This window comes from Ammodytes marinus, assembly GCF_949987685.1.
Source record: "Ammodytes marinus genome assembly, chromosome: 1".
NCBI lineage: Eukaryota > Metazoa > Chordata > Actinopteri > Uranoscopiformes > Ammodytidae > Ammodytes > Ammodytes marinus.
This window is the reverse complement of record NC_137230.1, coordinates 1,906,857-1,922,200: the sequence shown is the minus strand read 5'-3', so window position 1 is coordinate 1,922,200 and position 15,344 is coordinate 1,906,857. Positions and strand designations below refer to the sequence as shown.

The following is a 15,344-nucleotide window of genomic DNA, read 5'->3' as shown; positions in this document are numbered from 1 at the left end:
ATTTTAATTTTGTTGATTGAATTTTTGTTAAGGAATCAGACATTTTCATACAGAAGATATGCATATTACACAACATAGAAAATACATGATTGACAAATACCTCATGATTGACAAATACCTCATGATTAAAAATACCTCGTGATTGGGATAAAATGTCCGCGAAGGAGTTTAATCCCACCCAGTGGAACCCATAGAGATTGCATTGTGAAGCCTGCAGTTTGAAAAAAAATAAGTTTTACATTGAAGTCTATGAGAACGCTCGGGGCGATTTTCAACCAGCCTGAAATCGCCCCAGAGTGACGGCACAGAACACAGACGCTGATTGTACAATGATATTCAGACTTAGATGCAGGTACAAACTGTATTGAAATCATACATTATGATTATAGATAAAAAATTAATAAATGTTTCATCATTATTATTATCATTATTATATTTTAGTTTTTTGCTGGTGTGGCTCAAAGAGGGCGTCGCCCTATCGCCCTCTATGGGCGAGCCGCCGCTGATCCCACCCCTTCTCCATTAATCATTGTTATACTTCCTCAGTCATGATTATTATAAGTCAAACCATCTCGAAATATGGATACAGTTCAAATTTTTAAATATGCCCTTGGGAATTTTCACGTGTAGCATCTCAGGCTATTGCCAGGAACAGTGATGCCAGTAACGCGTTACTAAGTAACGCGTTACTGGCATCGGACCACTTTTTTCAGTGACGAGTAATCTAACGCGTTACTATTTCCAAAATCATCAAAGTCACTGTGCATTACTATTTTTGTCATTTTCGTTAGTGAAACATTTTACATAGTGCACAAATTGCTGCGATAGCGATTTAATGTAAATAAATGTGCGCGCGTGTCTCTAAACGCTCCAATCGCTCCTCTCTTCCCTTTGGTAGCGCCCCTCGTCTAAGTCAAATCAAATCAAATCAGTTTTATTTGTATAGCCCAATATCACAAATAGACATTTGCCTCAGTGGGCTTCACATTCCATACAGTGCGACACCCTGCCCTTAGACCCTTAGCTCGGCTGAGAAAAAGCTCCCAGTACAAAACCTTTATCAGGATTAAAAAATTGAGAAACCTCAGGGAGAGTTGACAGAGTAAGGGATCCCTCTCCCAGGACGGACATACTGCAATAGATGTCATAAGTAGAGAAAATCATAAAAGGGGTCGAACCATTGACCAGATGTTTACATGGTAATACTAAATTAAAATATGAATAGTGAATAGTGTGGATGCAGGAGGGCTTCAGATGCTGCCAGAGGGGGGACCTGATCCACACCGTCTCGTCTCCACCAGGGAAAACTGGAAGACAGCAGTGAGTGAAGCAAAATGAACATAAATAATGAACAGGCATGTGAGTAAAAAGAGTACTATACTGCTGGACGGTGAATCAGCAGTATAGTACTGCGTTTCCATGGGACAACTATACCGAATTTGCCACTTGTCTGAGTATACATGGCCTATCAAAGATTGGATAAATGGCTGGTGCATAGCTGTCTCTGCTACGCTAGGTGGCGCAGTAGCCCTTTAACAAGTGGTCTCCAACCTTTTTTCAACTGAGAGCTACTTTGAAAAAATTAAAGTGGCCAAGAGCTACTTTGCTAAATTGACATCAATGTCTATATATTAGACTTGTTTTTGTGGCGCAACAGTGTTTCCCCCAGGAAATGTCTTAGTCAAGGTGGTCACCGCCCAGGTGTGGAGGAGGCGCGGTGCAAAGCGGCGTGCCGAAAATTTTGGGGGTATTTTGCTCAAAGATGCCAATACGCACTACAGAAATAAACAACTGCTTATTTGAATAAAACAGACAACTGACCTTACAGTTGTAACTTTTTAAAGTTCCTTTTTGGATGGGGGCTGTTGTGAGATTATTGTGGACAATTAGGTCTACTGTGATGTGATAGCCTATAAGCCTATAATTCATTATTAATGGTTATTATTAGCCTACTTGCTTGATTTCTTTGTAAATACAGAGGTTATTGGTCCTTTTGGAACAAGTATTTCCCAATTTAAAACGTAAAAATAAATCAGCATTGAACATTTTGAAAATAAATACTGTATGGCTCCACAGCAGGCTGTTTTACAAATAACTCAATAGTTAAAATAATAAATACAATGTGTTTTCCCCTTAAAGGTGAAGTAAGCGATTTATTTATGTTAATATAAGTGTTGAATTCATACAGTGATCACTTATATATTAAACCGGCACCTGTCTCACTGACGGTGCACTCGCAGAGCGACAGATGGGTGAATGTGTATGCGCCTACAATGGCGGAGCAGTTAAAAATCCTTCCCAATGTCTGTTTTGATGGTTTTTATCATGTTTTATCACACTTACTCATCTGAGATGATGCTAGATAATTCGCTGCTTGAAGACCCAGTGCATTAATGTGATGACGTGGGGACGAGGGAGGGGACTGCTAACTGCAGTCACTGACAGGAAGTTAGCTAAACTGACCATTCCGCTTACTGAACCTTTAAAATGACTAAATACATTTATCCGACAGTAACAGTGTGGCACTTCTGTAAACTTACTGAAACTTGCCTGGGCCATCACTCTCATGCATTCTTCAAACTTTTCTCTGCGCTGTCTGAGCTGATGGTTGTGTTGCGATGTGGAATCTAAAATGTTCTAGTTTTGCACAGCACTTCTTTCTGTTCAGCTCACACACACACACACACGCCCCCTTAAACTGGGTGATCGCCCACTTTGACTCGGCAAGTGAAGTGAAGACAGGGAAAAAAGAGAGACAGAGACGACGATCACCTCAGGCGCAATTTTCACTCGTGGACCTAACCAATAAAAATGTTTTCATATGCAGCTGTCTGCACTGGGGCTTATGCCTCAGCTGATCACGAGTATCAATAACATTATCAATAATGTAGGATGTGTCCCTCAGTTCCCAGTGCGATGCTGACGTCCGCACGTAATCGGTGATTAATGAATGAAGAGTAAAACAAACATTTATCATATGATTATGAGACCCAAGGCAATTGCCTACCTTTGCGCAATGGTTAAGTTCGCCTCTGGGCGCGCACACACACACACGCACACGCGTGCGCACACACTTCTTTCACTAAATTGAAACATGTATTTTTCAAAATCAACATTTAGGCCATTATTCTCATATCTGATATCCTGGTCATGAATTGTGATTAAAAATGGATAAAAACGTGTTTTAGTAAAATATATAATGTAGATGAGAGGATGATTATTAAAAAAACAGGTCACTTTTAGTTTTTCGTGTTTTGATTTCCAAACGGATATGGATTGAACGGAAGGTACACGGATTTATTACGTCGTCTCCTTCCACTTCCTTTTGAAATCCGTGGCAGGGATTCTCCAGCAAGCGCAGAACGAGAACTCCGTAATGTGATATGCGATCCCTGTATACATGCAGGTAGAATGCCGACTATGAACAAGTTATCTAGTGCCTCGTTTCCACCGAGTAGAGCGGGTCGGATCGGAGCGGTTCGGTCCGGGTAGTTTGGCCTTTCATTTGCCAAAAGTTGGGTAGGGTACGGTTTAAGCGCACCTAACCGCTCTGAGCCGCTCCTAATCTCAGTACTCCTCCGTAGGGGTACTAGCCGCCTGAAAGGGTGCCTAAAAGGCGGAGCTACACACTGCCGTCATTTGATTGGTCGAAATAATCATTTCCGCCATGTTTAGTCATCTCGGCAAGATTGAAGAGAGTATTGTGTTTTGGCGAAAATGTGAGCACAGCACTGTTTATTGTGTGGTGTTTTTCCTCGTCAATAAATTAATCAGTTGGTTACACTGTGTCCCACTGCTAGTCACGTAGCTGCCGCAGCCAGCGCTGTTCGCTCACTGTCTCTATGAGTTGCACCGAGCCGTCTCTGTGTGTTTACGCCATAGATAGTAGTAAATACACGCTCACAACAACACGGGGGGAATAAATAAAGAAGCGGCTGGTTTGACCGAGCAAAAACGAGAGACCGCTGGCTTGACCACAGTTGGTCGAAAGAATCATTTCCGCCGTGTGTAGTCACCTCGGCTAGAGTGAAGAGAGTCTTGTGTTTTGGCGAAAATGTGAGCGCGGCACTGTTTATTGTGTGGTGTTTTTCCTCGTCATTAAATTAATCAGTTGGCTACACTGTGTCCCACTGCTACGATGTCACGTAGCTGCCGCAGCCAGCACTGTTCGCTCACTGTCTGTATCAGTTGCACCGAGCCGTCTCTGTGCTCACAACAACACGGGGGGAATAAATAAAGAAGCGGCTGGTTTGACCAAGCAAAAACAAGAGACCGCTGGCTTGACCACAGTTGTTCCACAGCCTGATAGTTTGACCCACATTCTGGCGGCGGCTATCGCAGTCCAGCCTAAACCCGCCCTACCAGTAAGGGTAGGGTCATAAACCCCGCCCTACCAGTAAGGGTAGGGTCGGTGGTGGAAACACCACAGAGATTCTTAAAAGTGAGCTGTCCCGCTCTGAGCCGCTCCGACCCGACCCGCTCTACTCGGTGGAAACGAGGCACAAGTGTTCTTATCCGACTTCGCTTGTCCGTTAATGTTCCCATTTTTTTGCTAAATAGATCAGATAAAAGGTGTTAACATGCATTTTACAAGTCCTGTTGAAGTCTTATTCATTCATTTACTCGATTATGAATCTGTATGTAAACGCAGACTTCTGATGTGAGGCACTAGCAGCAGGGGAGAGTCCGTTCCTAGGACGGGCGATTTCGCTAAGAACTGCGGGTCAGTCGCAGCATGGAGAGGTCTCTCCTGCTCTGACATGCAGTGTGTGTGTGTGTGTGTGTGTGTGTGTGAGAGAGAGAGGGTGCGTGTGTGCGTGTGTGCGTGTGTGCGTGTGTGAGTGTGTGTGTGTGTGTGTGTGCAGCAGCATTACGGCCGAGCTGAACTGTGGCAGAAAACAAACTATATGGGGATATTTATGATTCGGTGACGTTGAAGAGATAGAAGTGTTTAAAACTTGGAAACTCAAACTTATAGTCGCTATGTCACGTGGCCACACACGCCCAGTCTATCAACACATGAGACAGCAAAGAGAAAAGTCAGATAAATGCATGAGAGTGAAGGGCCAAGCAAGTTAAGTTAAAGACACTGCTACTGTCTTTGCACTTTGGAGGAATGCATTTATTTGGGGGGAAACACTTTTTTTTTATAAACATTTTTAAACCATAATTTTTATTATTTTGAAAACAGTATGCCTATAGGCTACTAGCATACAAGCTTTATTTTTTATATTTTAAATGATTCTTAATATGTGCATGTTTTAAATTGAGATATACAGGCTTCAAAACCTGTAAAGTAAATTGTAAAGTAACTTGTAATCTAACTTAGTTACTTTTAAAATCAAGTAATCAGTAAAGTAACTAAGTTACTTTTTAAAGGTAACTGTGGCAACACTGGCCAGGAATAAGAAGAGTACTAGAATAATGTATCAAATAAAAGTAGAAATGAGGTCGGTTAAAACGTTACTGCATAGTAACATTCTTTATACTTTATTTGATGTTACCAATAAATGAAATAACATCGTTATGGAACAAAATGAAGAGCAACACGTAGGGCTGTGACAATAACCGTGATCACTCTTGTTTTTCTCTTTTTACTAATGCGTGTAACAGTAGTGCATCGGCCTATGGTTTGTATGATATGTAAACATAAATTACTCTTTAAAAAAGTATTTGTCATCTACTGCCATAATATGCTCATGGCTTTCATTAGGCTATTGTAAGGCTAAATCACTCTGCATTTCCACTAAACCCTCTCATAAGTTGAAACACAGGTGGGAGGACAGTTCATTACAAATGTGGTGGTGGCGGGGGTTCTTTAGTAATGAAAATTAGCCTATTCCTAGGCTAACATATTTAAAGAAGACGTATATAACATTTCTGTAAAAGTTCTAGTTAAGGGGGGCGCCCTTAGCTCAGTTGGTAGGGCGTCCCCCCCCTGGGCCGGGCCCGGCAGCAGACCCGGGTTCGATTCCAGCCCGCGGTCGTTCTCTGCATGTCACTCCCCTCTCTTCCCCATTTCACCTCTGTCTCTCTGCACTATCAATAAAGCAAAGAAATGCCCAAAAAATTACTTAAAAAAAAAAAAAAAGTTCTAGTTAAAAACTTCTGATTGATTTTGTATGGAGCAAGCAATGTTGAGTCATATTAATGAAAATGTTAAGGATATAACCGCAATAGCACAATGATATGTTGAGTGTTCTTTAATATTTCTTTAGGACCATCTGGCAAGTTATGATGTCAATGCTAATGACCATGACCCTACACCACGGTATGACTCCCGCAATGAAAACATGTAAGAAGAAAAGCACCAATGTCTGCACTCTGACACAGTCAACTTAAATCGGTAACACTTTATATTAAGGTACACCTATTCTTTATTAACTAGCTGCTTATTTGCATGCATATTTGTTGCATATTTGCTCTTAATTAGGCATTAGAAAGCACTAATTAATGCCTTAATCTGAATGACTTTATTCTACATCTAATAGGCCTTTAACTACGAATTTTCTCTCAATGACCTCCCTGATTACTGGTTATTAACAGAAAGTAAGGAAGTTGTTGTACATGAAGTACAATCTTCTTTATAAGCTTTGCTCAGTATGTGTCTAATAAGGTGGTAGTACCACAAGAATAATCATTCTCCCTGAATTTTCACTTAATAAATAATGTTCCGGTTTCACAGACAAGGCTTAAGCCTAGTCCGAGACTAAAATGCCTGTTGAGCTGGATTAATTCAAAGCTACTTGCACAGACTCAGTTTAAAATAGTCCTAGATTAAAGATATTCTGGATTAAACAAAGCAAATTGCAAGACGGACGACTAGAGCTACTCTAGGTCTAAATTTGACCTTAGATTAATCCTCCAAAGAGGCAGGTTTAACTTCAGTTTAGTGGTGTTTGTAAGAGAGCATGGACTATTTGGAATATCTAAATGAAGACCAACTCCCACTGCAGAGGCCAGCCAGAAGAGTACTTGTGGATAGGTCTTATCCAAAACATTTATTTGATGAACTTACATTTGGAGACCGCTTTCAATATGGAAAATGCACTGGAAATAACAACTTTGCTTGAGTTTATTAGATGGATGCATTTAAATTGAAGATGTATTCAGTATAATAAAATGAGTGTCTAAAACAATTCTGTTTTCAAATGTGGTTGTTGTGATTTAAAATACTGACACACATGAATAACAAAATGACAAAACACAACATGAACACCTTTTATTTTCTACTTATATCTTCACTGTGATTAGTAATCACAATTGTCTCAGTACTGTATCTTGTTTGAATCATAGCTCTCTCTTCCAACTTCATTTCGGGCCGGTTTCACAGACAGGGCCTAGATTAAGCCAGGAGTAGGCCTTAATGTGGACTAGTTAAACTGGGACGTTTAAGTCACTTTCATGGATATGGCTTAAGTTTGTCTTAGTCAGTCTGAGACTATGAAGTCCTGGGGCCTGTTGCATAAAACTAGGATAAGGGATTAACCTAGGATATTTCGGTTATCCTGGCTTGCGTTAGCCATGATCCAGTTGCATAAAAGCGGAGGGACAGAATTTACCATGGAGATGTATCCTTTACGTTTAGATTAAGATGCAATGATATAAATTATAATAATTTATGTGATAGTCTGTTAATATTGCAGGCTATATTTATACAATTGATTATCGATGGCAGATGACGTTGCAAGTGTGGGTCAAATAAATTCACTTTGTACTTATCACTATATCGAGGTGCATCTAAAACAAAATTCAATATCAATGAAAATTTCCTTTTTTCTGTAATTGAATTCAAAAAGTGAAACTTAAATATATTCTAGAAATTCATTACACATGGAGTGAAATTAATCTAGAATAAACATACTTTTCAGAAGGTCGACATTTCTGTATTATAAATCCTTTTTCTGATTGGTTGTATGTAACATTCTAATATTTTGAGATACTGGATTTTTTATTCCATGATCAACCAATCATCCAAAAAAAGGCCTGACATATTTCACTTTTTGAATGGACTTTCCATGATATTACATTTTTTAGATGCACCTGCAGACTGCTCACTGTCAACTATGGTATCATAAAACAATGCAGGGACATCAAGAACAGTCGGCAGAGAATACATCTCCTGTATGAAATGAACTGCCCTCTCACTTACGGTTTAAACTAGCAAGGCATTGTGGGAAAATGGGCCGTCTTTTCCATTTTTCCATCAGTAAATCTGTGTTCGATCTTTGGGTCTACTTCTGAAAGCTGTGGGCTGGCACTTAACAGAATTACTTACACCTGGCTTGACAAAGCAGCCCCTTTACATCCTGGATTGGCGTTTATGCAACTGACTGATCCAAAGTGCCCAGGCTAGACTTTGTCAAGGCTGGCTTTATCAATCATCCTGGATATCTTTATTCCACTTTTATGCAACAGGCCCCAGGAGTAAGGTAAGTAAGCCTGATTGTGAACACCTGCCCATGAGCACGTGCTGCTGGTCCAACGGTGATCATAAAAACCTGGAGTGGAGCAGAAACACCATTGCTTGTGAGAAAAAACAATGGCAGAGGCTAAAGAATCCCGTCAAACTTTAATAGATTTGAAAAAAATCTCTTAAAAAAATAGTTTGAAACCATCCGGTTATTGAATCTAAAAGCCATACAGCTGGGACTGAGCAAATAAATAGTTGGGCCGCAATTTGCAACAAATTCAATACTAATGAAAATGTTACTAAGAGAACAATACACCAACTTCAGGTTATCTTCATTATTATCGGTATTTCACATCTTTCTCATTTATAATTTTTACATTATATTTAATGATATCTGCACTGATAGACTCTGTGGACAAACCCGAATCTCGCTTCAAAGAAGAGCTGGCCACAACCTTTCAACAAAGGACAAAAAAGATGACGGGCCTATTTCAGGTAGCTGGTTTTGAGGCAACCCAGAGCTTGTTCGCTCTGAGTTAGTGGAAACTCTGGGTTTTCCGTTTCAAGAAGCAGGTTCAGCGCAACCGAGAGTCAGTTACTGCGGCAACATACGCCATGGGTCTAACCTGCTGGATAGGTGGTTAGACCTACCCTGAGTTTGTTTTCACTTTACGCTGCAGCTCCGACTGAAGAAAGAGTGTCACTGTCACAATGTGACCCTGTACAGTTTGAAGCAAAATCACTCCATAGAAATCTCCATCGGAATGTTTTTATCATTTCCTGATGATTTTACGTTTGACCGATCATTTATCTGATCAGTAGCCTTGTTCTCAGCCCTCGGTCCGTTCATATAGGCGGCCAACTTACACATCCTGACATGCTCTACATTCAGATTAATGTGTGTATTGTATGCTTTTTAACGTCTGTGCCACTGAACAGATTTATGTCAGGTGGATTCATGTAAAGGCCTTTGCACACCGGGCGCGTTTTATTCGTGCGATTAATCCGTTAATTAACGAACGTATACAGAGTCAATACAAGCTTCCACACCAGCGCCGTCAATTCGCATCGTGAATTTGCGTTTTTTATTTTTTCGAACCGATTTCGATTTTTCCTAGACGTCGCTTCTAAAGTGAGACGCGACAAAATTCACATTTCAAAACATTCGCTTTTACGTTGCGTTTATTCGCGTCGCGCCCGGTGTGCAAAGGCTTTAACGCTGCGGCTGCACGCGATTGTTACTGTTCACTTGTGCGATCCTAAAGTCACAGACGAGCCTCGTTAAATAGCCTAATATGAATATAAAAATTATATAATAATTTAAACTGTGATCACTTGAGGAAAATGGATCTGGTAATAAATCAATCAGGCTCTTCAATGGAAACTGTCACCTTATGTGTCAGACGTTAATGTCTTTCACTCCCCATTTAAAAGAAGCGACAGTCTGTTTACTGCACAGTGGGCTATTAGGCTATAGCTTCCCAACATATTATACAGCGAATATAAAACACTGTCAGAAATGCTGTGCCGCGCCAGCTTTATTACTTTACTGCTGATATGCGTAACTTTTTAAAATAGACTATGGCTTCTCATACGGAAGCGAAATTATTGCTCTGTTTTTTTCTGAATTGCCGAGGAGATGAGATCAGAGTTATGTGACAATATCCCCGTTAATTCTTCTCCATAGGCTACCATAAACTCATTCGTTAATATTTCTAACTCAGTGGGAGGAGCGGAGAAGTTTTTTTTAATTTTTTTTTTGAGAAGTGGAGAAGTGGGAGGATCACGCATTTGTTTCTTCTGTTTCCATGGTGAATCATGTTATCAGCGATCCATTGACGATGGCTTTTACGCACACGCTCCACCCAGAGTGAACACGCTCAGAGTTTATTGACCCAACGCTGATCCACTGTTCTGAAACCGAAAACCCAGAGTTACTCATCAACCCTGCGCTCTGAGTTGACCAACTCAGAGCGCAGGGTTAAACTCAGAGTATGTAAAACTATGGAAGTAAATGAGTGTCATCGGATTTTGAAAATAAAAAGCCATTGAATTTTAAGCACTGAATATTTATGCATTGAAATAACGTATCTGAATTTAACTCATTACATTTTAAACAACACATTTTCACCTTTATTTTACAATGTTCTCAAATTCAAAATCAAATATTCAACGTTAAAAAATTCAACGTGCCAAATTCAACTGCAAAATCCCATGTATGAAATTCAGAGTAAAACTTTGGGGACCCAAGGAAGAGCAATCGATCATAGATGCTAGATCACGTTCAAACAAAGAGAGTAAGTGGGAATATTAGCTCGTTGCCTTGGATACCCCTGACTGATGCAGGAAGGCAAATCAGGTTTTAGCCATGTCAAACGGCAACGCAAGTAACGATGGTGCTTCGGTGAGTACAAACATGTTTCTATATATATGCTAGCCATTATATTCTTCCCTATATTCAGATACGTTATTTCAATGCAAAATATTCAGTGCTTAAAATTCAATGGCTTTTTATTTTCAAAATCCGATGACACTCATTTACTTCCATATAAAACCAGCTACCTGAAATAGGCCCGACGTTGCATGAAAGTTAGCCTGAGAATTCCATGAACAGAAAATGCAATATCTGAAGGAAGTATGACATGAAAATGAAAATTCTACAGGTGGAATTGGACATGAAGTTGGAAGAGAGAGCTATTATTCAAACAAGATACAGTACTGAGACAATTGTGATTACTAATCACAGTGAAGATATAAGTAGAAAATAAAAGGTGTTCATGTTGTGTTTTGTCATTTTGTTATTCACGTGTGTCAGTATTTTAAATCACAACAACCACATTTGAAAACAGAATTGTTTTAGACACTCATTGTATTGTGCTGAATACATCTTCAATTTAAATGCATCCATCTAATAAACTCAAGCAAAGTTGTTATTTTCAGTGCATTTTCCATATTGAAAGCGGTCTCCAAATGTAAATTCATCAAATAAATGTTTTGGATAAGACCTATCCACAAGTACTCTTCTGGCTGGCCTCTGCAGTGGGAGTTGGTCTTCATTTAGATATTCCAAATAGTCCATGCTCTCTTACAAACACCACTAAACTGAAGTTAAACCTGCCTCTTTGGAGGATTAATTTAAACTCAAATTTAGACCTAGAGTAGCTCTATTAAACATACTTTTTTTTAAGAGATTTTTTTCAAATTCATTAAAGTTTATTGACGGGATTTTTTTAGCCTCTGCCATTGTTTTTTCTCACAAGCAATGGTGTTTCTGCTCCACTCTGGGTTTTTATGATCACCGTTGGACCAGCAGCATGTGCTCAAGGGCAGGTGTTTACAATCAGGCTTACTTACCTTACTCCACGGGCCTGTTGCATAAAACTAGGATAAGGGATTAACCTAGGATATTTCGGTTATCCTGGCTTGCGTTAGCCATGATCCGGTTGCATAAAAGCGGAGGGACATAAGTTACCATGGTGAGTTATCCTTTACGTTTAGCCTGGTCCCGACCAGGCTAAACGTAAAGGATACACTTATTCTGTTGCCTGATTGGCTCAGTCAGCTGTCACTCCGATCTGAAATCAAGGTGTTTAACAGTTATTCCATGATCTTCTGTGTATTGCTTTATTTTCATTAGCCTGTTTTAAAGTACCATGTAAAAGACTGCATTGTCATTTAGTTAAATAGTTCTTTTTTTATTTAAACCTGAACCATTTATAATTAACTTAATTATAATTACATTAAGATGAGCTGATATAAATTATAATAATTTATGTGATAGTCTGTTAATATTGCAGGCTATATTTATACAATTGATTATCGATGGCAGATGACGTTGCAAATGTGGGTCAAATAAATTCACTTTGTACTTATAACTATATCGAGGTGCATCTAAAATGAAATTCAATATCAATGAAAATTTCCTTTTTTCTGTAATTTAATTCAAAAAGTGAAACTTAAATATATTCTAGAAATTCATTACACATGAAGTGAAATTAATCTAGAATAAACATACTTTTCAGAAGGTCGACATTTCTGTATTATAAATCCTTTTTCTGATTGGTTGTATGTAATATTCTAATATTTTGAGATACTGGATTTTTTATTCCATGATCAATCAATCATCCAAAAAAAAGGCCTGACATATTTCACTTTGAGTAATGAATCTATGAAAGTTTAACTTTTTGAATGGACTTTCCATGATATTCAATTTTTTTATATGCGCCTGCAGACTGCTCACTGTCAACTATTTTATCATAAAACAATGCAGGGACATCAAGACCAGTCAGCAGAGAATACAGTTGCTCTATGAAATGAACAGCCCCCTCACTTACGGTTTAAACTAGCAAGGCATTGTGGGAAAATGGGCCGTCTTTTCCATTTTTACATCAGTAAATCTGTGTTCAATCTCTGGGGCTGTGTCTTGATTCAGAGACCACGCACTTGGTAGGACGCAGTCTCGCGGTCTATGAAGGCTATAGCCTATGAAGGCCGATTTTAAGGCCAGTTTTAAGGCCAACGAGCCTTGTTAAACGAGACGGTCTCCGCAGGTCTCCGTTTACGAGCATTTCCGGTTTACGTAACAAGCCGTTACCTTGCGTGACGACTCGCCGCTCCTGTGCTGCCTAGCAACCCTGATTGCTGCCAACGGAGACAGCCCTGTCAGCGGAGGAAAAAAGAAAAATAAGTTGTCTACCAGACGAAAAGAAAAAAAAGTACAAGAAAAAAAGAAAGGAAGATAAAAGTTAAGAAGATGGAGCAACACGTTGCTGTTTTGTTATTTTTTATTTTATTTTATGCAATCTCTGAAAAAAACGCAATGAATCTTGGGATATGTTGGGCCACGAAGGATACATCTGATGCAGCCTTCAAAACTGCTTCAAAACCGTGAAACGAAGGCTGCATTTCACGACCGCATATGAGGAGCCTTGCAAGGAGCCTTGCAAATGGGACAGCCTTTGCGCGCCGCTATGACGCAATCGGTCTTCAAATGCAGCCTACGAGGCCGGTTCCAAGACCGCAACCCCTGAATCAAGACACAGCCTGGGTCTACTTCTGAAAGCTGTGGGCTGGCACTTAACAGAATTACTTACACCTGGTTTGACAAAGCGGCCCCTTTACATCCTGGATTGGCGTTTATGCAACTGACTGATCCAAAGTGCCCAGGCTAGACTTTGTCAAGGCTGGCTTTATCAATCATCCTGGATGTCTTTATTCCACTTTTATGCAATAGGCCCCAGGACTTCAGAGGCTGTGTCTTGATTCAGGGGTTGCGGTCTTGGAACCGGCCTCGTAGGCTGCATTTGAAGACCGATTGCGTCATAGCGGCGCGCAAAGGCTGTCCCATTTGCAAGGCTCCTTGCAAGGCTCCTCATATGCGGTCGTGAAATGCAGCCTTCGTTTCACGGTTTTGAAGCAGTTTTGAAGGCTGCATCAGATGTATCCTTCGTGGCCCAACATATCCCAAGATTCATTGCGTTTTTTTCAGAGATTGCATAAAATAAAATAAAAAATAACAAAACAGCAACGTGTTGCTCCATCTTCTTAACTTTTATCTTCCTTTCTTTTTTTCTTGTACTTTTTTTTCTTTTCGTCTGGTAGACAACTTATTTTTCTTTTTTCCTCCGCTGACACGGCTGTCTCCGTTGGCAGCAATCAGGGTTGCTAGGCAGCACAGGAGCGGCGAGTCGTCACGCAAGGTAACGGCTTGTTACGTAAACCGGAAATGCTCGTAAACGGAGACCTGCGGAGACCGTCTCGTTTAACAAGGCTCGTTGGCCTTAAAACCGGCCTTAGAATCGGCCTTCATAGGCTATAGCCTTCATAGACCGCGAGACTGCGTCCTACCAAGTGCGTGGTCTCTGAATCAAGACACAGCCATAGTCTCAGACTAACTAAGCCAAACTTAAGCCATATCCATGAAAGTGACTTAAACGTCCCAGTTTAACTAGTCCACATTAAGGCCTACTCCTGGCTTAATCTAGGCCCTGTCTGTGAAACCGGCCCAACGTGTTCCCCATTCTAAAGTGGGTTCATGTTGACTATTAGTTTGGAACTTACCCTCCTGAAGTCGAAAATTCCAACAAGAAGAATGTTGGTAACTGATTTCAGATGGTTACTATATTCCTCTTCTTGTATGTATTGGCTCATAAAGGGCTCTGAACATTCATACGCCTGACTTTGCCTGATGCATGTGAGAGTAGAAGATAAGGTTATCCATTTTTGTAGTTTGTTGGTTTTCAATAGATCCCATCATCTGTAGGCAGTGAAGGACAGCCATAAGAAGCCTCTATTCTCAGGTGTGTACACTTTCTGCGAAAGGAGGTGGAGTAAAGGAAGAGAATGGAAAGAGAGAAACCTCTCTCTGTAGCTTGTGTGAACACATCTCCTTTTAAATGATATATGAAAGGAATATTGGTGTGTAAAATATGCCTTCTCAACATTATTTACACTATCTGTTATTGGATTTCACATATCCCTCCTAGATATGTTTGAAGCATGACCATGGCATTGAAGAGAATCCCAGCTGTATGTCAGCTTGTCATTTCTATGTTTGCTCTCTCTTTACCTGTAGACATGGAACTCGCTGTGCAGGTGAAGTTGCAGCAGTTGCCAATAACTCCCATTGCATTGTTGGGATAGCCTATAATGCCCACATTGGAGGTAGAGTTGTCTGTCCTTTTCTGAACATTTTTCCAGAATCATTGTTGGTTTACTCAACGTTTTAACTTATTCTTGTATTGCTCACGTGTGTTTTAGTTAACTCCCTAAAATTGCTTTTAACGATTATATTTACTTTATTGAAAGCTATGTTGAAATTAGACATTTTTTGCAGTTGCAAAAATCTATGAAAAGATGAGATTTGTCTCAGTCTGTCTTTTAACTGAACTAGTGGAAGTGAAGACTGAAACCTGATGTTTGCTGCTTGCGG

General features: G+C 40.0%; 1 protein-coding gene across 3 annotated transcripts in view; it reads left to right on the top strand.

Annotated features, from left to right (window-relative positions):
- Window positions 1-15,344, top strand: part of pcsk6 (proprotein convertase subtilisin/kexin type 6) — a 53,110-nt gene that overhangs the window by 2,473 nt on the left and 35,293 nt on the right. For all 3 annotated transcript variants that reach the window (XM_080032963.1, XM_080032964.1, XM_080032965.1), the window contains exons 5-6: window positions 6,219-6,295; window positions 14,988-15,076. In XM_080032963.1, the coding sequence (XP_079889089.1) occupies window positions 6,219-6,295; window positions 14,988-15,076 (166 nt within the window). The remainder of the gene's footprint in view (window positions 1-6,218; window positions 6,296-14,987; window positions 15,077-15,344) is intronic.